Source organism: Strigops habroptila, chromosome 1 (assembly GCF_004027225.2).
Source record: "Strigops habroptila isolate Jane chromosome 1, bStrHab1.2.pri, whole genome shotgun sequence".
Lineage (NCBI taxonomy): Eukaryota > Metazoa > Chordata > Aves > Psittaciformes > Psittacidae > Strigops > Strigops habroptila.
In genome coordinates, this window is record NC_044277.2 from 480,214 (window position 1) to 506,052 (window position 25,839).

The 25,839-nt window shown below is 60.1% G+C and overlaps 1 protein-coding gene across 4 annotated transcripts in view; it reads left to right on the forward strand.

The window, feature by feature from the left end:
• The window catches only part of MROH1 (maestro heat like repeat family member 1), a 50,998-nt gene that overhangs the window by 12,253 nt on the left and 12,906 nt on the right, over nucleotides 1–25,839 (forward strand). For 2 of the 4 annotated variants that reach the window (XM_030487025.1, XM_030487034.1), the window contains exons 10-34: nucleotides 87–165; nucleotides 1,796–1,909; nucleotides 2,800–2,873; nucleotides 3,169–3,288; nucleotides 4,138–4,248; nucleotides 5,185–5,329; nucleotides 5,442–5,482; nucleotides 6,039–6,180; nucleotides 6,496–6,548; nucleotides 7,490–7,597; nucleotides 8,501–8,620; nucleotides 10,141–10,263; nucleotides 11,109–11,255; nucleotides 11,351–11,377; nucleotides 12,780–12,902; nucleotides 13,349–13,428; nucleotides 13,665–13,800; nucleotides 15,880–15,975; nucleotides 16,440–16,544; nucleotides 16,678–16,813; nucleotides 17,606–17,718; nucleotides 18,671–18,823; nucleotides 20,048–20,202; nucleotides 20,827–20,992; nucleotides 21,999–22,198. In XM_030487025.1, coding sequence (XP_030342885.1) covers nucleotides 87–165; nucleotides 1,796–1,909; nucleotides 2,800–2,873; nucleotides 3,169–3,288; nucleotides 4,138–4,248; nucleotides 5,185–5,329; nucleotides 5,442–5,482; nucleotides 6,039–6,180; nucleotides 6,496–6,548; nucleotides 7,490–7,597; nucleotides 8,501–8,620; nucleotides 10,141–10,263; nucleotides 11,109–11,255; nucleotides 11,351–11,377; nucleotides 12,780–12,902; nucleotides 13,349–13,428; nucleotides 13,665–13,800; nucleotides 15,880–15,975; nucleotides 16,440–16,544; nucleotides 16,678–16,813; nucleotides 17,606–17,718; nucleotides 18,671–18,823; nucleotides 20,048–20,202; nucleotides 20,827–20,992; nucleotides 21,999–22,198 — 2,867 coding nt within the window. The remainder of the gene's footprint in view (nucleotides 1–86; nucleotides 166–1,795; nucleotides 1,910–2,799; nucleotides 2,874–3,168; nucleotides 3,289–4,137; nucleotides 4,249–5,184; nucleotides 5,330–5,441; nucleotides 5,483–6,038; nucleotides 6,181–6,495; nucleotides 6,549–7,489; nucleotides 7,598–8,500; nucleotides 8,621–10,140; nucleotides 10,264–11,108; nucleotides 11,256–11,350; nucleotides 11,378–12,779; nucleotides 12,903–13,348; nucleotides 13,429–13,664; nucleotides 13,801–15,879; nucleotides 15,976–16,439; nucleotides 16,545–16,677; nucleotides 16,814–17,605; nucleotides 17,719–18,670; nucleotides 18,824–20,047; nucleotides 20,203–20,826; nucleotides 20,993–21,998; nucleotides 22,199–25,839) is intronic. The other 2 variants (XM_030487043.1, XM_030487050.1) reach the window with 2 other exon arrangements.

A 25,839-nucleotide genomic window follows, 5' to 3' on the forward strand; every position in this document is an offset into this window, starting at 1 on the left:
GTTGCAGACCCGAGTGTCCCCTCGCAGCCCAGAACAGACACACGTTGTCCTCGCTGTGTCCGTGACCACAGTTGTGTCTCCATCAGATCTGTGCTCCTGCAGACCCATCGGTGCCCCTCACCGTTAAAAACCACACTGAGGTTCTTCGATGCTTCACTGTCCTGGGTAAGGGGGGACATGGGGGCATGGGGTGATTGTCCCAGTGCCTGACGGGTGTGTGGCACCATGGCTGGGGTGCTCCTGAGTGGTTCCTGGTCCTCCCCAAGGAGTTGTGCGTGGTGGACGGAGGGGTTGGGTCCCCCTGGTCTCAGCTGGGCTTGGGGGATGCAGTGGGCAGTTAGTTGTGATGGGAGATGGGAGGGTGGTGGTCGCTGTCCTGGCTCTAGCCCATAGTTTCATAGGATCATGGAGGGGTTTGGGTTGGAAGGGACCTTAAAGCTCCTCCAGCTCCAACCCCTGCCCCGGGCAGGGACACCTTCCACTAGAGCAGGTTGCTCCAAGCCCCTGTGTCCAACCTGGCCTTGAACACTGCCAGGGATGGGGCAGCCACAGCTTCTCTGGGAAAAGTCTGTGCCAGCGCCTCAGCACCCTCACAGGGAAGAGCTTCTGCCTCAGAGCTCATCTCAGTCTCCCCTCTGGCAGGTTAAAGCCATTCCCCTTGTCCTGTCCCTCCATCCCTTGTCCAAAGCCCCTCTCCAGGTTTCCTGGAGCCCCTTTAGGCACTGGAGCTGCTCCAAGGTCTCCCCTTCCCGCAGCAGAGGGGCAGGATCCCCTCCCTGAGCTGCTGCTCACGCTCTGGGGGTGCAGCCCAGCACACGGGGGGGTTCTGGGCTCAAGCACACACTGAAGCCGGGTCATGGGGAGCTTCTCCTCACCCAACACCCCAAGCACAAACCTCGCAGCCAGTCTGCCTCCTCCTGAGCCACCTCCAGGCTGCTCATCCCTCCCCATCACCTCCCCAATGCCCACGGGTGTTGCTCCAGTTTCCTCACCCACAGACTGGTTTATTTTTAACATTCCCACTGTTTTGTCCGTGGCACTTTTTGAAGGGACAATTTTATCTCCTGCAGCTCCCTCGGGAGCATGGGAATTGTGCCGAAAGCACCGGAGCAAAGCTCGGGGTCATCTCCTCTGCAGGCCAGGAGCGGTGCCCTGGTGCTTTCCTACCACGCATGGTCTGGTGCCGCAGGCACAGCCGTGCTGCGTGTGGAACCATGGGATCAACCAGGGTGGAAAAGACCATCAAGACCACCCAGTCCAACTGCTCCCCAGCACTGCCGAGGCCACCGCTAACCCATGGCACCGAGGCCTCGGCTACACAGTGTGTGAACACCTCCAGGGCCGGTGACTCCAGCCCTGCCCTGGGCAGCCTGTTCCAATGCCTGAGCACCCTTTGGGGAGGGAATTGTTCCTAATTTCCATCTAAACCTGCCCTGGTGCAGCTTGGGGCCGTTTCCTCTTGTCCCATCCCTTGTTCCTTGGGAGCAGAGACCAGCCCCCTCCTGGCTCCATCCTCCTGTCAGGCAGTTGCAGAGAGCGATAAGGCCCCCCCTGAGCCTTCTCTTCTCCAGACTAAACCGTCCAGGTCCCTCAGCCGTTCCCCATCACACTTGTGCTCCAGGCCCTGCACCAGTTCCGGTGTCCTTTGCTGGAGCTGCTCCAGACCCACAGCCCCCCTCGCATGCCGGGACCTGTGGGGTGGGGTGTCTCCATGCAGGGGTTTCGGTGCCTCCATCCCACACTTCAGTCCGTCCTGGCTGACGTGTGTCCCTCATGCTGGTTTCCTCTCCCGCAGCCTGCTCATTCCCTGACCGTGTCCTGGCCTTTCTCCTCCCGAAGCTGGAGAGCAGCAACGAGAGGACCCGTGTGGGGACGCTCCTCATCATGAGGCAGATCATCAACAGCGCCCGTGAGTACCAGGCGGCTGCAGCCCCATCAGTCCCCGCTGCAGGGTGGCACAGAGGGCTCCAGGGTGGCTTCCCCTCCCTCTGTCGGGTCCTGCTCCGTGAACCGCCTCATTCCCCTGTTGGGGCTGGGATAAGTGGGGTGAGATGAGCCCATCCTTGGCTGCAGGGTCAGGGGAGGGGAACATTCCAGCTGGAAAGGGGGAAGGGGCAAAGCGCTCCCTGCTTAAGAAGGGGAGTGTTGGGAACAGCAGCTCTGTCCTTGGCAGCTCAGGAGGTGCTGAGGTCCAGATTGTCTCTTCACTGAGCTGCGGAGTCATGGAATCATGGAATGGTTTGTGCTGGAAGGGACCTTAAAGCTCCTCCAGCCCCAACCCCTGCCCTGGGCAGGGACACCTTCCACTAGAGCAGGTTGCTCCAAGCCCCTGTGTCCAACCTGGCCTTGAACACTGCCAGGGATAGGGCAGCCACAGCTTCTCCTTCAACCCCTTCCCATGTCCCACCACCCCCATGGAGAAGAACTTCTTCCCAGTATCCCATCTAACTCTTCCCTCTTCCAGCTGGAGCCATTTCTCCTCATCCCATCCCTGCATCTCTTGTCCAAAGCCCCTCTCCAGGTTTCCTGGAGCCCCTTTAGGCCCTGGAGCTGCTCTGAGGTCTCCCCTTCAGGAGCCTTCTCTTCTCCAGGCTGCCCCAGCCCAGCTCTCTCAGCCTGGCTCCAGAGCAGAGCTGCTCCAGCCCTCGCAGCAGCTCCGGGGCCTTCTCTGGCCTTGCTCCAGCAGCTCCACGTACCTCTGGTGTTGGTGCCCCAGGGACTCCCCATCTCCACCTTTCCCACCACCCCTGAGGAACACCCTGGTCGCTGCTCTCCACAGTCTGTTGTGTTTCTTTGCAGCCTCCCAGATGGAGATCAAAAAGCCCTTTATTCTTTCATCTATGAAGCTTCCTCTGCAAGACAGCAACAACAAGGTGAGCTGAGCTTCTGCTCGTCCATGGCGTGCTGTGGGGTGGTGGGTTGTTTCTGGGCCCTCCCGGTCCCTATGAAGGCTCATGTTCCATCTGTGCCAGATGTACCCATGGGTGCTGTGGCCATGGGCTCCTATCTGGTCCCCTCTGGACCATTGCCCCCTCTGTCCCCTCAGAGCCTGCCTGCTGCTGGCAGAGCCCAGGCCCCTCGAAGGGCTGTGTAGGGCCCCCAGTGGTATCCCCATGTCCAAGGTGAGGGGCCAAGGTCCCCCTGCTCACGGGTGCTGTTGCTGTGCAGGTGAAGCGAGCCGTGGTGCAGGTGGTCAGTGCCATGGCCCATCACGGTTACCTGGAGCAGCCCGGCGGGGAGGCCATGGTGGAGTTCCTGGTCCGGCAGTGCGCCCTGGCCTCGGATCTGGTGGGTACAGACTGGGGGGGCTCCGGGACAAGCATGGGATGAGGCAGGACATGGAGCGAGGCCAGAGGAGGCCACGGAGCTGCTGCGAGGGCTGGAGCAGCTCTGCTCTGGAGCCAGGCTGAGAGAGCTGGGCTGGGGCAGCCTGGAGAAGAGAAGGCTCCTGAAGGGGACACCTTAGAGCAGCTCCAGTGCCTAAAGGGGCTCCAGGAAAGCTGGAGAGGGGCTTTGGACAAGGGATGCAGGGATGGGATGAGGAGTAATGGCTCCAACTGGAAGAGGGAAGAGTTAGATGGGATCTTGGGAAGAAGTTCTTCCCCATGAGGGTGGTGGGACACTGGCAGGGGTTGAAGGGAGAAGCTGTGGCTGCCCCATCCCTGGCAGTGTTCAAGGCCAGGTTGGACACAGGGGCTTGGAGCAACCTGCTCTAGTGGAAGGTGTCCCTGCCCGTGGCAGGGGGTTGGAGCTGGAGGAGCTTTAAGGTCCCTCCAAACCCAGACCACTCCATGACCCTATGACTGTGACCAGCTTCCAAAGGGGGCTCAGATCAAACATTGGCTCCCTCCAGCCCCACTCGTCCATCAGGGCCACAGACACATGGGCACAACCGGAGCCACCTTTGGGCTCTTCCCAAGTGGTTTCCCTCAGGGAGGAGCAGGGCGGTGGGTTGGGCTGCAGGAGCTCTGTGGAGCACGTGCTGGAGATGGGCCATGCCCCGGGAGGCCTCCAGGATGTGCCCATTCCATGGTGCGCTGTTGCCATGTGTAACCCCTGGAGAGCCCTGGGCCCCAGCAGAGCTGCTCCCGGCCCTGCGGCAGCTCCCGCCTGAGCTCAGCTTTCCCTCTCCTCCAGCACCCCAAGAAGCAGCCGCCGGATGCCGAGGACCTCACCAGTGACAGTGTCCAGAGCATCAGCATCAACACGCTCTTCCTCCTCAGCACAACTGTTGACAGGATGAACAACGTGAGTCTGCTCAGTCCTTTGCACCTCTGGGGTGGTCAGTGCTGGCCCCAGAGCCACTGGGGTGACAGGGAGAGTGGCGCTGTCCCACTGTCCCCATCCCTCCGGAGCAGGGCAGGGCTTGGGTTTGGGAAGTGCTGTGTTCCCAAGGACATGTATGTCCCATCCCCATGAGCTGCTCTGGGGCTGGAGCACGGCAGTGCTGGAGGTCCTCAGCTCAGGACAGACGTGGAGCTGTTAGAGCAGGTCCAGAGGAGGGATGTGGAAATGGCCCAAGGGCTGGAGCAGCTCTGCCATGGGGCCAGGCTGAGAGAGCTGGGCTGGGGCAGCCTGGAGAAGAGAAGGCTCCTGAAGGGGAGACTTTAGAGCAGCTCCAGTGCCTAAAGGGGCTCCAGGAAACCTGGAGAGGGGCTTTGGACAAGGGATGCAGGGACAGGACAAGGGGAATGGCTTTAACCTGCCAGAGGAGAGGTTGAGATGAGCTCTGAGGCAGAAGCTCTTCCCTGTGAGGGTGCTGAGGCGCTGGCACAGGGTGCCCAGAGAAGCTGTGGCTGCCCCATCCCTGGCAGTGTTCAAGGCCAGGTTGGACACAGGGGCTTGGAGCAACCTGCTCTAGTGGAAGGTGTCCCTGCCCGGGGCAGGGGTTGGAGCTGGGGGAGCTTTATGCTCCCTTCCCACCCAAACCGTTCCAGGATTCAATGGAAGGGAACATGCTGGTGCTGGAGCTCTGGTGCTGCTGGAGCTGAGCACAGGCCATGGAGACTTTCTCCCTCCTGAACAGCAGCACTTGAGAGGGATTCCCAACTCACCAGAAGCCCTTTGACCGCCCGTCTCCCACTTCTCTTCCCCTTGGTCCCATTCCCCAGTACAGTGTCTCCATCCACGCCAGGCTCTTGCTGGGTGTCCCATGAGTGCCACACTGCCTTGTTGTCCCCTCAGGTGCTGTGGCCATATCTCCTGGAGTTTGTCACCCCCATACAGTTCACCAACGCCCTGACGCCGCTCTGCAGGAGCCTCATGTATCTGGCCATGAAGAAGGAAGAGGAGGGAGAAAACGCTTCCCTTATCCGCTACGATGTGAACGGTCAGTGCTGGCCCCTTGGCAGGCACTGGGGTGCTGGGACGTGTCCACACGTGGCTGGTCACATCCTGCCTGGTGGCAGAGGCCATCTGATGCCTTTTCCCTTCTCTTGTAGCAAACCTCCCCTCACCCTACGCTCTAACGACGAGACTGCTGGTGAGTGGCCGGAGGCAGAGCAGCTCCTTATCCTGGGGTCCAGAGTGAGCACCCTCCATCCCTGGTCCCACACGGACTAGGAGAGGCCTAAGGGACTGCAGGGAGGAGCAGCAGTGATGTGGGTGCTTGCTTTGAGGGCTCTGCCTTACATACACACTCTCTTCATCATGGACTGCACTGTAGGGACTGTAGGGACAGGACAAGGGGTGATGGGTTCAAACTGAAATGGGGGGGATTTAGGTTGGATATAAGGAAGAAGTTCTTGCCCATGAGGGTGGTGGGACACTGGAAGGGGTTGAAGGGAGAAGCTGTGGCTGCCCCATCCCTGGCAGTGTTCAAGGCCAGGTTGGACACAGGGGCTTGGAGCAACCTGCTCTAGTGGAAGGTGTCCCTGCCCGGGGCAGGGGGATGGAACTGGAAGAGCTTTAAGGTCCCTTCAACCCAAACCATCCCATGACTCCACGATTCCCAGTCTCCATCCCTGTGTTTTCAGCCTCACCACCCGGCAGTGCCTCTCCCTGCACTAAGAGCCTTTGTTCCATGCCCATCCCCTCAGGTTGTGTCCTCGCAGCCCCACGCAGGAGCCTGCCGGGGGGTGGCCGCCCTGCGCCTGCTCCACGTCCTGCACGGCAGCGTCCACCCCTCACTGGCCCCGCTCTGGAGCAAGAGGGTCCCTCTCCTGGTGGAGCACATTGAAGGTAGGAAGGAGCCTCTGCTCAGGAGGGGCTGTGCTGGAGGCACCGTCTCCAGGCTGTGCCTGGGTGCTCAGGGGGTGCCCAAGAACAGTGGGGGTGCTGCTGATGGCCCTCAGCACATCCAGGCTCTCTGAAGTGCTGTTTCCTATTTTAAGAAGGATTTTAGTCACCCTGGTGCCAGTAATTCCTGCCAGGAATGCTGCTGTGTCCCAGGGGGCTGCCATGTCAAGTAGAGGCCACACATGTTTGGAGAAGGGTTTGCCCTTGCTGTGTGCAGTGAGGATGAGAAACCACTGTGTCAAATGTGCTTCCTCCTAGAGAACACGGAGCAATCCCTGTCCCAGAAGGAATGGGAGGAGAAGCTGCTGCTGGTAAGGTCCCTGTGCTGGGGGGGCAACAGTGGGAGGGTGGGAGCAACCAGCTCCAGAGCTCCCCTTGGACAGCAGCGTGGGGATGGGGCTGCAGAGCAGGAATTCACCCTCACCCGCCCCAGCCGTGGTGGTGGATGGTCACTGCCATCCCGCTGCTGGGGCTGCTCTCACAGCAGGGTCAGAGCAGGGGGGACCCGCAGCTCCTGCAGGGAAGGTTAAAACGAGCTCTGAGCTTGTGGGGGATCAGAGAACGTCGGCTCCAGGAGCTGCTGGGTCCCAGGAGTCCCCCCACTTAATTCAGAGCCTTAAACTAGGCCATGGAGAAGCAATTAGAACCGGGCAGGCTCCTGCGGCCCCTCTCATGAGGGAAGTGCTGCTTGGGCACAGATTTACCATGATCGGGAGGGAAAAGGCTCATTTCTGGAGCAGGGGGAGCGGCTGAGCGCTGTCAGGATCTGCGCAGGGTGGGGGGGGCTGCTGTGGTCACCGGGGGGGATGTTTGCTCCAGGCAGGTCTGACACAACCTCCCTGAGCTTCGCTCTCTCCAACTGCCTGACAGGAGGTTGTAGTGAGGGGGGGTCGGTCTCTGCTCCCAAGGAACAAGGGATGGGACAAGAGGAAACAGCCTCAAGTTGCACCAGGGGAGGTTTAGATGGAGCTGAGGAACAATTCCTTCCCCAGAGGGTGCCCAGGCATTGGAACAGGCTGCCCAGGGCAGGGCTGGAGTCACCGGCCCTGCAAGTGTTCACACCCCGTGTAGCCGAGGCCTCAGTGCCATGGGGTAGTGGTGGCCTTGGCAGTGCTGGGGAGCGGTTGGACTGGGTGGTCTTGATGGTCTTTTCCACCCTGGTTGATTCCATGGTTCATTTCTTGTGCTGCTTCACCGCTGAGCTGGGTCCAGCTCTTTGGGACACCGGGATCTGATGTTCTTCCTCCCGCAGTTCCTGCAGGAGACGCTGGCGGCCGTTGCTGACAGCGCCTGGATTGGCCATTTCGTGATGGAGATGTGCCGGCAGCTCAGCAGCTACAACGGCTTCCCCATGGAGAAGGTGAGTCCAGGGGGGCTGGTGCGCTGCCAGAGCAGGGGCAGAGCTGGTCCAGCCCTCAGGGCTCGCCAACAGCATCGTTCTGCCCACAGCGTGGTGCTGGGAAAGGGCTTTCGGTGGGAAGAGACATTGCCAAGGTGGCTACCACATCCTGCCCTGTCCCAGCCCCAGTGTGGCAGCAGGGCCAAGGCAGTGACTGTCCCCCTGCACTGGGCACTGGTGAGGCTGCACTTCAAATCCTGTGTCAGTTCTGGGCCCCTCACTGCAAGAGAGACATTGAGGGGCTGGAGCGGGGCCAGAGAAGGGCACCGGAGCTGGTGCAGGGCCTGGAGCACAAGTGTGATGGGGAACGGCTGAGAGACCTGGGGGGTTCAGTCTGGAGAAGAGAAGGCTCAGGGGGGACCTTCTCGCTCTCTGCAACTGCCTGACAGGAGGCTGGAGCCAGGAGGGGGCTGGTCTCTGCTCCCAAGGAACAAGGGATGGGACAAGAGGAAACGGCCTCAAGCTGCACCAGGGGAGGTTTAGATGGAGCTGAGGAACAATTCCTTCCCCAGAGGGTGCTCAGGCATTGGAACAGGCTGCCCAGGGCAGGGCTGGAGTCACTGGCCCTGGAGGTATCTAAAGGACGTGGAGATGTGCCCCTTGGGGACATGGGTTAGTGGTGGCCTTGGCAGTGCTGGACAATGGCTGGACTTGATGATCTTGAAGGTCTTTTCCACCCTGGTTGATTCCATGATTCTGTGGCTCTGTGTCCTGCTGCTCCGAGTGTCCCGGCTGTTTACAGCCAGACCCTGTCCTTCAGCTCTGCTTCAGGGCACTGCGAGGACGAACCTGTGTGTGAGCAGCTCCCTCTGCTCGAGGGCTCAGCCGGTCCCGGGGGTGGTGACGTTCCTCTTCCTCTTCCAGAACTTCCTGTACAAATGCATCGGGACGACGCTCGGGGCCTGCAGCAGCAAAGACCTCGTGCAAAAGCAGCTCCAGGAGCTCCTGGAAACAGCCAGATACCACGAGGAGGCAGAAAGGGAGGTGAGTTGTGCCAGATGTGCCAGGGCTCATCCCGATGGAGCAGGAGAGGAGCCCTGCCCTGCTGACCTCGAGCTGCGCCAGGGGAGGGTTGGGTGGGATGTTGGGAACAATTCCTTCCCCACAGGGTGCTCAGGCATTGGAACAGGCTGCCCAGGGCAGGGCTGGAGTCACCGGCCCTAGAGGTATCTAAAAGACATGTAGATGTGGCCCTTGGGGACATGGTTCTGTGGTGGCCTTGGCAGTGCTGGGGTAACAGTTGGACTCAATGATCTTCAAGGTCTTTTCTAACCTGACCAATTCCATGACTCAATGATCCTTTTCCAGCCCCACCTCACTTTGCTTGGGCTTGTAAGTCCTGGAGAACCTTGTAGGGAAGGTCATAGCATGCGGGTGAATGGATCCAAACAAGTGGAGAGCTCCCACCTGCAGCATTCCAAGGGCAAGAGGGCTCTGAAGCTGGGTGAGATGCTGGGGGTGCCCTGGGACACTGGCTCAAGTGGCGTGTGGCCCCAGATGGGGACAGGGTGCTGTTCCCAACCCCGAGTGTGCTGGCAGAGCTCCTTCCTGGGGGAATTCATCGAGTCATGGAATGGTTTGGGTTGGAAGGGACCTTAAAACTCTTCCAGCTCCAGCCCCCTGCCACGAGCAGGGACACCTTCCACTAGAGCAGGTTGCTCCAAGCCCCTGTGTCCAACCTGGCCTTGAACACTGCCAGGGATGGGGCAGCCACAGCTTCTCCCTTCAACCCCTTCCAGTGTCCCAGCACCCTCACAGGGAAGAACTTCCTGATATCCCACCTCAGTGTCCCCTCTGGCAGGTTAAAGCCGTTCCCAGTGTCCTCTCAAGTCCCCTGCTTGTGGAGCAGCGCTTCCTTCTCTGCCAGCTCCTTACCCTGGAGCCGAGGTCAGGCTCCAGCTCCTCCTGCCCATCCTCACGCTCCAGCTCCACAGTCTCCCTGGCTGCCCCCAGCTCAGCCAAGCCCCGTTCCTCTGCTTGGCTCGTGGCTCCCTGGCCCCAGCAGCACTGCCCTTGGGAGCAACCAGGAGCTGAGCAACCAGGAGCTGAGCAACCAGGAGCTGAGCAACCAGGAGCTGACAGTCCCTGGCTTGGCTCCAGTCAAGGGCTGCTCCTGAATAAGCTGTTTGTGGAGTTTCAGCCCAGCTCATGAGACCTCCTGGAAGTGCAGCCCGAGGCAGCACCTGCTGAACCTGCTTTGCTCTTGCTCCCAGCTCAACCAGCTCCTGCTTCCCACAGTGCAGCTGATGTGTGTGCTGAGGGTCCCCACGGCTCCTGTGCTGCCCTGGAGCTGTGTCCCAGCCTGTCACCCAGGCAGGGACAGCACTATTGTCCCCACTGTCCCCCAGGGGTGATGCTGGTGCCAGCATTGCTACAGCTGGGCATGGAACCAGTGGTGCTGGGCATGGAACCAGTGGTGCTGGGAATGGAACCGGCTTTTGGAGTGTCAGCTGGGGCTGGGTATTAACAGCTTCCTGCTGGTGTGTTTGCTCTGCCTCCCCCAGGGACTTGCCTCCTGCTTTGGGATCTGTGCCATAAACCACTTGGAGGAGACCTTGGCCAAGCTGGAGGAGTTTGTCAGGTCTGATGTCTTCAAGAAATCCGTGGGGCTCTTCAGTATCTTCAAGGTAAGAGCCCAAAGGCACCTGACCTGCAGCTGAAGGCTCCTGTGAGATGCCTCAGATACAGCCTGTGCTGAGTGTTCCTTGGGAGAGGAGCTGTTTTCCTGCCTCAGTGCACTTGGCATGGAGCTGGGATATACCCTCGAGCTGCTCTTGGCATCAGAGGCTGCTCAGCTTTAGCTCCTCACCAACGGTTTCATGCCACAAGCACTGGCAGCAAAAGCCTTTCCTCAAGTGCAAGTTAGCAGCTGGCAAGTATTAGATGTAAGGAAGAAGTTCTTTACTGTGAGGGTGGTGGGGCTGGAATGGGCTGCCCAAGGACGTTGTGTTCTGTGATTCTAAATCCTCTGACCCAGGCGGGTGGTTTCATTCCTGGTCCATGGGATGGGATGTCTGAGGGATTTGTGCTCTGTGGACCCTGGCCCAGCACAGGAAGGAGCCTGGAGCTCAGAGCTGGCTGAGGAAGCCCTTGTGCAGCCTTAGGGCTGTGGTACGATGGGTGCTGGCCACATACTGCTCCCTGGGCTGGTGAAGGCTTTCAGCAGGGCTGGGTAACAGGCAGTGGGTGCTGTTAACCAGCAGCTAACCTGGTAGTTGACCAGCAGCTAACCTGGTTACCTTGGCCAGGCTGGGGCTCATGTGCTCCCATGTGGGGCTCTGACAGGTAACACTCGATGGCAAACAGGGGTCGTGCCTGTTGGATGGGGGGCAAAGGTCGACAGCGTGCTTGGAGGGGCCCTGTCTTGTGAGGACACCTCTTTGGGTCAGCAAGACCATCCCGTGAGACCCGGGAGGACCAGGGAGACCTTGGGAGACCAGTTCCCCCCATTCACTCTCATCTGCTCTGGCAGGACCGTAGTGACAATGAAGTGGAGAAGATCAAGAGCACCCTCATCCTGTGCTATGGGTACGTGGCTATCTACGCACCCAAGGAGCTGGTGCTCTCCAGGATCGAAGCAGACATCCTGAAGAACATCTTCCAGTACTTTAACACCAAGGTGAGCTGCTGGGACGGCCCGTCCTCCCCGGGAGCCCCAGGACAAGGATGTCCACGTTTCAGTGCTAACGTGTCTTGTTCTTTCCACTTGTTCAGGTTCTGGGAATAAAAGTAGAAACCAAGGTACAGTGTGAGGCACCAAATCAGCTCCTCTCTGCTCTGTCCTGCTCCTCTGCCTGCCTCTTGCTCTGGCTGCCCTGAGAGCAGCCCCGTGCTGTGCTCACAGCAGTTCTCTGCCTCTTGGGACTGGGAGAGCTGGAGGAGCTGCCGCTCCCCCATCCTCCATGTGGGACTGGTGCCCAAAAGTGCCCAAACTCGGAGGAGAGGGGAAGAGAAAAAGGCGTTTCATAGACTGAATTATGGAGTCATGGAATGGTTTGGGTTGGAAGGACCTTAAAGCTCCTCCAGCTCCAACCCCTGCCCCGGGCAGGGACACCTTCCACTAGAGCAGGTTGCTCCAAGCCCCTGTGTCCAACCTGGCCTTGAACACTGCCAGGGATGGGGCAGCCACAGCTTTCCCATTCAGCCCATTCCAGTGTCCCACCACCCTCATGGGGAAGAACTTCTGCCCAAGATTCCATCTAACTCTTCTCTCTTCCACTTGGAAGCTGTTGCTCCTCATCCCATTCCTGCATCCCTTGTCCAAAGCCCCTCTCCAGGTTTCCTGGAGCCCCTTTAGGCACTGGAGCTGCTCTAAGGTGTCCCCTTCAGGAGCCTTCTCTTCTCCAGGCTGCCCCAGCCCAGCTCTCTCAGCCTGGCTCCAGAGCAGAGCTGCTCCAGCCCTCGCAGCAGCTCCGGGGCCTCCTCTGGCCTCGCTCCAACAGCTCCACGTCCCTCTTGTATTGGGGACACCAGAACTGGATGCGGTATCCAAGAGGGGTCTCCCCAGAGTGCCCCAGAGGATCACAATCACCTCTGCTCTCACATAAATGCACCTTTTAATATTTCTTTTCTTAAAGGCTGAAAAGGAAATTTAGGTTGAACTCTCAGGCCAAGGGCTCCTCTTCTGGGCTCCACTAATGCCTTTTCCTTCTGGGCTCCTGCTGGTACTAACAGCTTCTGCATCTCCAGCACCGAGCTGGGACCCCCTCAAACCCTTCCCTGCTCCTTGATCCCCCTGCAGGGACGAGGGGAGCACTTTGGGTTGTGCTGTCTCCTCCCATGTCACCGGTCCTAGACCCCAAACTGTGCAGGAGGAAGAGCTCTGGCAGCTTCTGGAGTTGCTCTGAGAATCTGTGTCCTCAGGGGCTGCTTTGGTGGGGAGGAGGGAGCCCTGGCGCAGTGTCCTTGTCCCATGTGCTGCCAGGAGGTGTCCTGCTCCCTGCGGCACTGGGAATGGGGGGTCCTGGTGCTCCCCAGCCACCAGAGAGCCCGTGACGGGGATGAAGAGCAGAGGCTGAGCCCACACGCTGCCAAGAGCACAGGCCCAGCCCGGGCACTGGTTTTCATGGAGGGACCCCAGTGAGAGTGGGATGATGAGTGTGGTGTGTTGGAGCCTGGTCTTCACCCTGGGTTGTGCTCTCAGGACCTGACGCTGAAGCTCTGCCTCATCCGGAGCATCTGCATGATCAGCCAGGCCATCTGCAACGGGGGCAAGTGTGGGGACTTCAGCTTCTCCCGCAAGGCCGAGCTTGTGGCCCAGATGGTGGTAAGAGAAGACCTGGGGGGGGCCTGGGGCTGGTCTGTGGGTCCCCAGTTCACATCACTGTGGGTTACACGAAGGTGTAGCTGCTCCATGCCTGGAGCTGTGGGAAGGTTGGGTAAGAGTTTGCCTTGATGAGCCCCATCCCCACGTGTCTGCTGGGCTCTGCTGGAGCCATGGACCTCCATGGAGCAGCAGACCTGAGGTGTGGGCTCTGCCCTTCAGGAGAGGGCAGGTCCCAGCAGGGAGGATAGTTCGCTGCAAGCGATGGTGCTCCATCCCCAAGGGCACATGTCCCAAGGCAGGGGGTGGTTGTGCAGCATTTCAAGTGTTGGGATAACACAGCTCCTGACTCGCTGGGCTTCCAGGCAGCCCCCCAGCAAACCTTCCCCATGCCTGGCATGGGATGGGGCTGGATGTGGCCGTCACCATCACCTTGTGTTGCCCTCTAGGAGTTCATGAAGGCAGAGCCCCAGGACACGATGCGGACACCAATTCGCCAACGGGCCATGATCACCTGCACTTACCTGGTGTATCCTTCCAGTGCGCCCATCCCTGCGGGAATGACGGAGCCTGACCCCTCCCTGCTTCACCCCGTGGGTCTGATGGTGCTGCCCCATGGTGGGTGTGTTAACAGGGCTGTGCCAGGCGTGCTGGAGCTGGTTGGAATGGCTGCGCCTTGTTCCCTGCTTCCCCAGGTGAAGGGTGTTCCCATAGCGCTCCTGTAGTGCTCAGTGCATCCTTGTTGCTTCCTTAACGTGGGATCAGCATCCTGGAGCCCCACCTGAGTGACCCTGACCGGACAGAGCTCATTGACACTTGCCTGGCTGGAGTGCTCGCGCTCCCACCGCTGGAGGTGGCCAAGGACAGGGAAGAGAACGGCGCGGATGCCATTCCCAAGGAGGTGGGAATACCCGAGGCAGGCAGGGGGATGCTGTACCCAAGGAGGTGGGAATACCCGGGGCAGGCAGGGGGATGCTGTACCCAAGGAGGTGGGAATACCTGGGACAGGCAGGGGGATGCTGTACCCAAGGAGGTGGGAATACCTGGGACAGGCAGGGGGATGCTGTACCCAAGGAGGTGGGAATACCTGGGACAGGCAGGGGGATGCTGTACCCAAGGAGGCGGGAATACCTGGGACAGGCAGGGGGATGCTGTACCCAAGGAGGTGTGAATAGCCGGGGCAGGCAGAGGGATGCTGTACCCAAGGAGGTGGGAATACCTGGGACAGGCAGGGAGCTGCCTGTGCTGCCCCACTGCTGCCAGCTCCAGTGAGCTCCAGCAGCACAAAGCTGATGTGATGTTAAGATCCAGCTTTGTTCCGTGGTGCTGCTCCGGGATGTTGGGGTTGGGGCAGCACCTGGGGGCCTCCTCACATTCCCAGCAGCCAACAACTGCGTCCCATACCCCCACATCCCCCTGGCAGCGGATCGGCCGTGGGAAAGGGCCGGATTCAATCCATCTGGGGGAAAACCAGCTCCGGTGCTTCCTCTGCTCCCTTATCTCCCACAACCCGGCCCTTCTGCGCCGCTGATAAGGGGGGAACCCGAGCTCCTCACCAGGGCAAGCGCTGATAATGAGAGCGTGAGCTCCCTGGAGGGGGATCAGGGGATGCTGGAGCCCGCAGGGGAGAAGAGCCCTTTCCAAAGGGAGCTTTAGGAAGGCGGCAGCTGCTCCTGTTGTGGTCGAGTGCTCCGTTCGTGGCCATCACCCGCTGCTAATGGAGCTCTTGCAGCTGGTGGTGCTGGAGCAGCCCCTGCTCATCCCTATGGGGGCTGTGCCGAGATGAGGAGCAGCCTGGGGCTCCCTCTGCCTGGTGTTCACAGGCATCTGGCCTGGAAGTTGAGGTTAATAATCCCTTTCTGCTTCCCTCCCGTCTTATGGGGCTTTGGAGGTTTGGAGTTTAGAGAACCATGGAATGGTTTGTGTTGAAGGGAGCTTAAAGCTCCTCCAGCTCCAACCCCTGCCACGGGCAGGGACACCTTCCACTAGAGCAGGTTGCTCCAAGCCCCTGTGTCCAACCTGGCCTTGAACACTGCCAGGGATGGGGCAGCCACAGCTTCTCTGGGCACCCTGTGCCAGCGCCTCAGCACCCTCACAGGGAAGAGCTTCTGCCTCAGAGCTCATCTCAATCTCCCCTCTGGCAGGTTAAAGCCATTCCCCTTGTCCTGTCCCTGCATCCCTTGTCCAAAGCCCCTCTCCAGGTTTCCTGGAGCCCCTTTAGGCACTGGAGCTGCTCTAAGGTCTCCCCTTCCCGCAGCAGAGGGGCAGGATCCCCTCCCTGAGCTGTTGCTCCCGCTCTGGGGGTGCCCCCAGCACACGGGGGGGTTCTGGGCTCAAGCACACACTGAAGCCGGGTCATGGGGAGCTTCTCCTCACCCAACACCCCAAGTCCTGCTCCTCAGGCTGCTCCAGCCCGTCCCCCCAGCCTGGGGCTGTGCTGGGGTTGCCCCGACCCAGGGGCAGGACCTTGCCCTTGGCCTGGTTGAGCTCCAGGAAGTTCCCACCTCTCCAGCCTGTCCCGGTCCCTCTGGATCCCAGCCCTTCCCTCCAGTGTATTGACAGCACCACGGAGTTCCGTATCCCAAAATACATCCTGGAAGGAATCCATAAGCATCGTCCCGGGGCTCATTCCAACTGGGCTCACTGGAATTTATTCCCAAGTGGGACAAGGACCAAATTCCCTCTGGGAAGCCTGCCCTGAAGCATCCGTGCTCAGCCCTGGTGCGTGCTGGCACTTGGCACAGGTCATGGTCACCACTGTGCCAATTCCCACCCTGTTCCCAGCATTTCCAGGAAGGTGGATTTTACACACTGGGTTCCAGTCCCTGTTACTCCTTCTAAGCTGGATGTGTCTGGATCTTGGCACTCAGCACCCAGGAGGGTCCTACAGGCTGGGAATAGGCGCATTGAGAGCGTGCACCCGTGGCTCTGGGATGAGGTGCTGCCCGCGCGTAGCCTCTGACCCGTGTTTCCTCCTTAGGTACTGTATGGTGACACCATGAGTGCCCTCAAAGACCTGCTGAAGAGCCTCCTGCAGAGGAACCTGACCCCCCATGGGCTGCAGGACATGTTTGCGGTGGGTGCAGCCCAGCTCTGGTGGGTTCTTCAGGGGGTAGCAGGGAAGGTGAGGGGTCCATCTGCCAACCAGAGCTCTGGCTTTGGACCCAGAGCTGGTGTTAGTGAGATGGGTCCTGGCTTCTCTGTGTGACATGAGGTCTGGTATGACCCTCGTCCTCCTCCTGCAGATGCTGGGTATGCAGCCTGGTTGGGGCAAGGTCTTTAGGGATCTTTGGGTCCCCTTTGGGTCCACTTTTGGGCACACCCCCTCTTGCCAGGGTGGCCAGCTCATGGCTCGTGAGGAGGTCTCTAGCAGCAGGGGACATGCACACGCAGCCTCACCAAGACCCAGAGTTGTCCTGCGGACGAGCCAGGATGAGCTGTTGGGTCACAGTGGTGGTTCCTACAGCCTGAAGAACCCCTTGGTTGTCCAAGGCAGAGCAGCTGAGCTGCTCCTCTCCTTCCTCATGCTCTCCCCTGCAGCATTTAGGCCCCTGGATCAAGTCGAGCAAGGACCACGAGCGGCAGCGGGCGGTCGAGGTCAGCGCCGCCTTGTTGGACTTCTACCTGAGCAAGCTCAACGTCAGCGTGAGTGACCCCAGTGCTCCCTGGGGCTCATCCTGCACCCTCCCCGTGCTGGCCAGGAGATGGGCTTCACGGGCACAGGGAGCTGCTCTGCCCCTGCTCTCCTTGCTCAGTGTTACCCTGTTTGTCCCCACAGACCGTGATCCCCTTCTACAACCTGAGCGTCCTCGTCGCGCTCTTCTCCCCGCGCTGCTCCGACGCGGTGGCCAGTGTCCGCCTGCATGCCGTGGACTGTGTCTACTGCCTGCTCTACATCCAGCTCTGCTATGAGGGTGGGCACAGGGTGCTGGAGGGGGGTTTTGCTGCTCGGGTGGGCGGTTGGTGCTCTCCTCTCCACAGCGGGGCAGGGGGATGCACGTCCCATCCCTCCACACATGTGATAACATGGAATCCTGGAATGGTTTGGGTGGGAAAGGACCTTAAAGCTCCTCCAGCTCCAACCCCCTGCCACGGGCAGGGACACCTTCCACTAGAGCAGGTTGCTCCAAGCCCCTGTGTCCAACCTGGCCTTGAACACTGCCAGGGATGGGGCAGCCACAGCTTCTCTGGGCACCCTGTGCCAGCGCCTCAGCACCCTCACAGGGAAGAGCTTCTGCCTCAGAGCTCATCTCAGTCTCCCCTCTGGCAGGTTAAAGCCATTCCCCTTGTCCTGTCCCTGCATCCCTTGTCCAAAGCCCCTCTCCAGGTTTCCTGGAGCCCCTTTAGGCTCTGCAGGCAGGAGCAGGTTTGAGCCTGGCGTTCCTCCTCTCTCCAGGAGAGGTCAGTCCTCCACTTCAGATGGAGGCACTGAGAAAACGAAGCCCTCACAGCACCGGGAGAGGACCTGTATGGGAATCAGAAGTCATGGTATCAACTAGGTTGGAAAAGACCTTTAAGATCCTCTGGTCCCACTCTCCAGAACAGCACAAGCTCTTCTGGCCCTTGTCAGCACCTTGTGTTTCTTGGCTTCTTCCTGAAAGCTGGCCCAGCTCAGGGGTAAATCCCAGCTCTGCAGCACGTGGAGGTCTCTCTGGGGTGTAGAATATGAGGAATGCTGCTCCATGATTGCTCCCTCTCGGATGCAGGTTTCGCCCGGGACCACCGGGATGAGATGGTGGAAGGGCTGAAAGTGCTGAAGAAAGGCCTGGAGGAGCCCGACTTCACCGTCCTCTTCCACACCTGCAACAACATGGCCATGGTAAGTGCAGGGTGGGCCCAGCGTGGCCATGGGCTCTGCAGGGTGTGCAGTGGGACCTGCAGAGGATGTGGTGCCTCTCGAGGTGCTCAGAGGTTCTCACTCCCACAGGGAAGCTGCTGGTCCCCTCTTGGGGTGTCAGCGCCCCAACAAGGCTGTCCAGGCACACAGGGGCTCGTGCTGTGGCTCACTGTGGCCGTTCCCAGGTCTGATGGACAACCTGAGCTCCAGGTTATCCAGCCATGCTGACTATCAGCGTGGTGCAGGTGGGCTCTTGCCTCCCTCAGGGCTCTGGCCTGGCCCTTGCTCCCCTCCATAGAATCGTGATGGTTTGGATTGGAAAGGACCTTAAAGCTCCTCCGGTTCCAAACCGCAGGCAGGGACACCTTCCACTAGAGCAGGTTGCTCCAAGCCCCTGTGTCCAACCTGGCCTTGGACACTGCCAGGGATGGGGCAGCCACAGCTTCTCCCTTCAATCCATTCCAGTGTCCCACCACCCTCACGGGGAAGAACTTCTTCCCAGGATCCCATCTAACTCTTCCCTCTTCCAGTTGGAGCTGTTCTTCCTCATCCCATCCCTGCATCCCTTGTCCAAAGCCCCTCTCCAGGTTTCCTGGAGCCCCTTTAGGCACTGGAGCTGCTCTAAGGTCTCCCCTTCAGGAGCCTTCTCTTCTCCAGGCTGCCCCAGCCCAGCTCTCTCAGCCTGGCTCCAGAGCAGAGCTGCTCCAGCCCTGGTCATCCTCGTGGCCTCCTCTGGACTTGCTCCAACAGCTCCACATCCCTCTTATGCTGGGGACCCCAGAACTGCCCACAGTGCTGCGAGCGGGGTCTCATGAGAGCATCACCACCAGCATGTGCTCTCCAGCGGGGCTCCAAGCTGAGGGACATTGTCCTGCTGCCCAGTGGCATCGATGGAGCCACGCGTGGTGCTCATCTCCTGCTGTGCTCCCTGCAGGTGGTCGGGAAGCGCGTCCCTCCGGACCAGCTCATGAGCCTCCTGCTCGCCCTGTTCGAGGGGCTGGTGGATCCCGACAGGAACTGCTCCCGAGCAGCCACCGTCATGATCAACTCCCTGCTCAAGGAGCGTGGGGCAGTCCTGCAGGAGAAGGTACAGCTCTTGGCCTTGGGCAGGGGAGAGGCAGCTCCAGCTGGGTCTTAGTGCCTCTCCTGTGTGTAGCCCCATAAATTCCCACTGGCAGCTCCAGTGCTGGTTTACCGGGCGTGGTGGGATCCTCTGGAATGGGCCGGGATGCTCCAGAAGGCTCAAGGCCTTGGCAGGAGTGTGATGTCCAGCACAGGGAAGGGTCCAGCCCTCATGGGAGAAGGGAGGTGTTTAACCCTGTGTGAGCCGTGGCTGCTGCAAGAGGAACTTGCCCCAAGGCCGGGTTGGACCCAGGGGCTTGGAGCAACCTGCTCTACTGGAAGGTGTCCCTGCCCGGGGCAGGGGGTTGGGACTGGATGAGGTTAAGGTCCTGTCCATCCCAAACCATTCCATGATCCGATGATTCTCATCCTCTAACCCCTTGGAATACCCTGTAGCCTCCTCCATCCTCGACTCCCAGGCTGGGGAAGGATCCTCAACCTCCAGAGAGGTCTGGAAGTGGTTCCAAATGCACCCAGTGAGCACAGACGTCCCGCAGATGGGAAGATAAAGGCCCTGCCTGATGTTCTGCCCACCCATGTTGTCTCCTCAAGTCCCATTACCTGCCTGGGCTGCCTGAGGGGATGGGACACACATGTCCTGGCTGATGGTGACACCGAGTGCTCGGTGTGTCATAGGATCAGAGTCATGGAATCAACCAAGGTGGAAAAGACCTTCAAGATCATCCAGTCCAACCGTTCCCCAGCACTGCCCAGGCCACCACTAACCCGTGTCCCCAAGGGGCACATCTCCACGTCCTTTAGATACCTCCAGGGCTGGTGACTCCAGCCCTGCCCTGGGCAGCCTGTTCCAATGTCTGAGCACCCTCTGGAGAAGGAATTGTTCCTCAGCTCCATCTAAACCTGCCCTGGGGCAGCTTGAGGCCGTTTCCTCTTGTCCCATCCCTTGTTCCTTGGGAGCAGAGACCAGCCCCCTCCTGGCTCCAGCCTCCTGTCAGGCAGTTGCAGAGAGCGATCAGGTCCCCCCTGAGCCTTCTCTTCTCCAGACTGAACCCCCCCAGGTCCCTCAGCCGTTCCTCATCACACTTGTGCTCCAGGCCCTGCACCAGCTCCGGGGCCCTTCTCTGGCCCTGCTCCAGCCCCTCAATGTCTCTCTTGCAGTGAGGGGCCCAGACCTGGACACAGGATGTCACCGTGCTCAGCCTGATGCCTCTCTCCCTTCTTTCTCCAGGTCCCTGATATCATGAGCATCATCCACAGCAAGCTGGAGGAGGTGGATGAGGAGCACATCCGGAAGGCTGCCCAGCAGACCGTTTACATCCTGGCTTCCCAGCACAAGAGCGTGGTGGTGTCCAGCCTGCTGGGCAGCGCGCTGCCCTTCGACAGGTCCTGCCCTGCTCCTCGCGGTGATCAGCACCCGCACGTGCTCTCGTGGTCCTGGGCTTTGGCCCAGCTTTGGCCTAAGCTGTGGTTAATCTCTGGCTCCTCGCACCAGTAATCAGATCCAGCTGGAATTCCCCTGTGGAGCAGTGTGGCTGCTTGCTGCTGGAGCTGCAATCCAAGGGGGAATTGCTGTGCAGCAAAGCTGGCTCTGGAGAGCCGAGCGTGGCACCTTGGGATGCTCAGAGCTGCTTTGTGGGGCAGGTCACCTCCTCCCAGGCTGCTGAGTGAGTCGGTGCCAGTCCCAGGCTGAGCCTTGAGCACTTGTGGCTGCCCCATCCCTGGCAGTGTTCAAGGCCAGGTTGGACACAGGGGCTTGGAGTAACCTGCTCTGGTGGAAGGTGTCCCTGCCAGTGGCAGGGGTTAGAGCTGGAGGAACTTCAACGTCCCTTCCAACCCAAACCAAATGGCTCCTGTGGTGACATGGTGACATGCTCCTCACCCTTGTTTCGGTGTGGTGGGTGGCATGACCCAAGTGTTCCCTGGCTTGGGGAGGGATCTGATGCTTGCCAGGACAGCACCCGGTGCCAAAGCTCCCTCCCTTCCCTCCTCTCCTCTTCTCTCCTCCAGCCACACGTGCACCATGTGGAGGTCTCTGGCCACCGAGCCCACCCTCACCTCCGAGATCCTGGAGCAGCTCCTGGAGAAGGTGAACAGGGATGTGCCATACAAAGAGAGCAAGGGCTTCCTGCTGGGCAGCAGCTCCGAGCGCATCGCCACCCCTCTGCCCCTGGCTGTGAGTATCCTGCTGCCGGTGCCACCCCCTTCCCAGCCTCATGGAGGGTCCCGTTCCCCACACCTGGAATGCTTTCCTTCGTTTCCTTGGCTGGGGCAGGGGGTTGCCAGGCTCTGGAAATAACGCCTTGCTGTGTAATGCCTATTAGAGCGAACGCACCGGCTCGTAAAGGCCTCTCAGGTGCCGGTCCCCGAGGGAGAGCACTTTGCATTTGATCCCTCGCAAAGCTGGAGCCAGCTTGGCAGCTCCTCAGGAACACAGCTGTGCAAATTTCCTCCTGCTCACAAGGGCCGCTGCAGATGGTGTGGAATGGGCTCCCCCTCCCGCCCCGCGCTGCTCCTGTCCCCCTCTGCACTCACGGCTCCTTACACTGCCTCAGTAGGGCTCTATTGCAGTGCATCTATTGCGTGTGCTTTGCCTTCCTGCCCCTCAAACACGAGCTCTTGGATCCGCTCGTCCTCCTCCAGGTACAAAGCCCAAACTTCCCCTGGCCAGGAACACTGAGCTTCCCGAGGAGTGGCTCCGGGGGAGCTGCGGTGGGATGCGGGGAGGTTACACTGGGGGTAGAGAGGATCCTGGAATGGTTTGGGTTGAAGGGGCCCTAAAGCTCCTCCAGCTCTGACCCCCTGCCACGGGCAGGGACATCTTCCACTGGAGCAGGTTGCTCCAAGCCCCTGTGTCCAACCTGGCCTTGAACACTGCCAGGGATGGGGCAACCACAGCTTCTCCCTTCAACCCCTTCCAGTGTCCCAGCACCCTCACAGAGAAGAACTTCTTCCCAATATCCCATCTCAATCTCCCCTCTGGCAGGTTAAAGCCATTCCCTGTGTCCTGTCCCTCCATCCCTTGTCAAAGCCTCTCTCTGATGCTTTGCTTTGTTGCACTCGGTGCTGCAGGAAGGACAAACCCCTCCCGCTGCCTCGCCGGGTTATTTACTAACAGCTCTCAGCGTGGTGTGGGAGATCCCTCCTAATCCTCCTCTCCTGCTCCCCGTCTCTCTCTCCAGGCCACATGTGCTCTGTATGAGATCATGTCTGCTCCGGAGGCCGGGCCAGCGGTGCTGGGGCTCTACGCGCCGCTGTTTGTGACCCTCCTGCTGCGCCTCAGCTGCACCGTGGGTGTCCAGCTACCGAAGAACCTGCAGAGCAGGGAGAGGAGGAGCAGCAGCAGCCAGGGCCCTGCTCCCCGCAGCCTCCACCCCTGCAGGTACCGCGGCTGCCCGGCCACGTGCAACCCCTCTGGGGCTGGGACAGCCCCACAGCAGCGTGTGCTGCGCCTGAACTGCGGCGCTGGGGAGTGACACCCAGTCATAGAGCCTGCGGGGTGACAGCCTGAGCCCTGCTGTGGGTGACAGCCCGAGCCTTGCTGTGGGTGACAGTCTGAGCTCTGCTGCGGGTGACAGCCCGAGCCTTGCTGTGGGTGACAGTCTGAGCTCTGCTGTGGGTGACAGCCCGAGCCCTGCTGCGGGTGACAGCCTGAGCCTTGCTGTGGGTGACAGCCCGAGCCCTGCTGCGGGTGACAGCCCGAGCCTTGCTGCGGGTGACAGCCCGAGCCCTGCTGCGGGTGACAGCCTGAGCCCTGCTGTGGGTGACAGTCTGAGCCTTGCTGTGGGTGACAGCCCGAGCCCTGCTGTGAGTGACAGCCCGAGCCTTGCTGTGGGTGACAGCCTGAGCCTTGCTGTGGGTGACAGCCTGAGCTCTGCTGTGGGTGACAGTCTGAGCTCTGCTGTGGGTGACAGTCTGAGCTCTGCTGTGGGTGACAGTCTGAGCCTTGCTGTGGGTGACAGTCTGAGCTCTGCTGTGGGTGACAGCCTGAGCCCTGCTGTTGGTGACAACCTGAGCTCTGCTGTAGGTGACAGCCTGTGGGGTGACAGCTTGAGCTCTGCAGGGTGGGGTGGGGAAGGGGCAGTGGGATCTGTTGGTGTGTTCCAGCTGTGGAACACAAGCACTACATTGGGAAGCATTAAATGAGCCACCTCCGAGTGCGGGACGTGGTGGGTGATGGTTGCAGCTGCCCAGAGAGCCCCACTGGCTGTCGGGAGCAGGTCTTGGAGCAGCCGCTGGGCAGGAATGGGTGTTCCTGGGAAGGGAGCATGGCTCCGCTTCCGGAGAGGGTGAGGAGGGAAGTGGGATACAGCCAACTGCTGTGGCTGCAGCATGTCTCGGTCATATGGAATCCTGGAATGGTTATTGTTGGGAGGGACCTGGAAGCTCCTTCAGTTCCAACCCCCTGCCACGGGCAGGGACACCTTCCACTAGAGCAGGTTGCTCCAAGCCCCTGTGTCCAACCTGGCCTTGAACACTGCCAGGGATGGGGCAGCCACACCTTCTCTGGGCAGCCCATTCTATGCCTTGGAACTAGATGAGCTTTAAGGTCCCTTCCAACCCATTCCATGACTCTGTGATCATTCCTCATTGCGCTGAGCTGCAGCTCTGGCCAACCTGCTGAGCACCATCTGCTCCTGGACGTTCCCAGCAGAGCCTTTGTGCCAGGCAAGGTGGGTGCCATGTCAGCAGAGCCCACGTTAGGTGAGCTGTGGGACTCTCCCACCCCTGGACTTCAGCAGGTCTCCTCCAGGTCGCATGAGGCTGTAACCACCGTGTGGCGGGCTCAGGGAACGTGTCCCCTCCATGTATGCAGGTCCTCACCTTCCTGTGGGCTGGAGGGTGCAGAGGGCGGGTTCCATCCGTTGCCCTGTGTGGCTCCATCCCCCTTCACCAGCTCCTGGTGGCCGTGGTGTGCCATGGCACAGCCCTGCAGTAGCTGGTCCTGCTGATGGGGGGTACCTGAATCTGCCTTAGAGCACGTGGAGTCTGTGGCGCTGGGGTTAACCCCAGAGCCGAGGCAGTAAGGGCAGGAGGTGCTGCAGGGAGCCCTTCTCTGAGCTGCTTCTCCAGGCTCCTGCCTGCTCCTCCCAGCAGCACAACACCCAGAGGCTGCTCCGGAGCTGGGGTTGGCAGCAGGGAGGAGGCTGTGCGCTGATTTTCAGCCTTATCCTCTTGGGAGTTCCCAGACTCAGGTTTGTTCCAGGCTATTATTAGTCTTGGGAGAGGAAAACAAAGGCTGGAGGAAGCCACAAAGGCACCAGACAAAGCAGCAGCGACCTGGAAGGGCTTTAGCAGCACTTGGCAGCTCATTTATCACATCCCAGTGGTGAGGAAAGGCCAGTTCCTTACCCAAGCAGAGTGACAGGAACGGTGTTGTTGAGAACTGAACAGTGCCCCCGTCTGCTGCCGTACTGTAGTGGGCCCTGTCTTGGGATCATGGAATGGTTTGAGTTGAGGAGAGCTTAAAGCTCATCCAGTTCCAACCCCTGCCCCGGGCAGGGACACCTTCCACTAGAGCAGGTTGCTCCAAGCCCCTGTGTCCAACCTGGCCTTGAACACTGCCAGGGATGGGGCAGCCACAGCTTCTCTGGGCACCCTGTGCCAGTGTCCCATCACCATCATGGTGAAGAACTTCCCAATATCCCATCTGACTCTTCCCTCTTCCAGTTGGAGCCGTTCCTCCTCATCCCATCCCTGCATTCCTTGTCCAAAGCCCCTCTCCAGGTTTCCTGGAGCCTGTTTAGGCACTGGAGCTGCTCTAAGGTCTCCCCTTCAGGAGCCTTCTGTTGTCCAGGCTGCCCCAGCCCAGCTCTCTCAGCCTGGCTCCAGAGCAGAGCTGCTCCAGCCCTCGCAGCAGCTCCAGGGCCTCCTCTGGCCTCGCTCCAACAGCTCCATGTCCCTCTTGTGCTGTTGCCCCAGAGCTGGACACTGCAGGGGGGGTCTCCTGAGAGGGTTAGAACCATCTCCCTCTTCACCTCGGGTGGCTGCTCACAGGCAGGGTGGCTCCTGCAGCAGGAGGTGATGGGTGGCAGCAGGTCCTGGTGGGGATGGTGGCGCTGGGCTCTGATCAGTGTTTTATTGAGGCCACATGTCAGGGTAAAATTAGCTCCTGACGTGCTGGAGGAGGTTGGTTGAGGCTGATCCTGGGTTGCCCCATGGCCGCTCTGGTGCTGGCGGTGGCATTCCCTGAGCTGGTGGCACTTCCCATGTCCCCCGGGGTGCTGTGCACAGCAGCTCTGTGCTCTCCGTGCAGATCCCCCCACGGGAGCAGATGCTCCTGCTGCCTTTGTGGCTTTGGGCTCCTGCAGCCAGAACTGGCTGTTCTCCTCAGGCTCTTCCCACTTAACGACTCCTGGACGGGCTGATCCCGGCCGGACCCTGTGCCATAACACCGGGAGTGCTGAAGGAAACTCGAAGCAACTGGTTGCCTCCCAGGGAAGGGGGTGCAGGAGCCAGAAACAGCCGCACTTCCTCCAACAGCATCTGGATTCCACTCAGCACCAGGGACATGAACCAGCATGTGCTGGGCTATTGCCGGGAGTGAGCTCCGTCCATGGAAGTGGGGCTGGCGGAGCCTTCCCATTGCTGGTGTGGGCTCTGTCTGATGCAGCAAAGTCATCCCAAGAGGGAACCACTGGGTCCTTCCAGGTCCTTGTTGTGAGAAAGGCTGATGTGCCAAGTTGCAGAATCAGGAAACCAGCAGCTCTTCAGCACCCACATCCCAGGTGTGGGATCCCCAACATCCCAGATCCCCCACATCCCAGATGTGGGATGGGGGAGACCCCCCAGCCCCTCTCCAGCTGCTCCCTCCTGCTGATGGAGGTGGACACCTTGGCCTTGGGCTTTACTGGGTGAAGCTGGTCAGGATTACACTGGAGGGACTTCATGCTGGTCCTCATGGCTTACACCGCTGGTGGTGCTCCGCATTGCTCCCTTGGGACCACAGCGGTGGGTACCACACAGAACTGGTGTCCTCAAGAAGGGAACAAAGCTCCTTCATCACCACCCCCCAGATGTGCC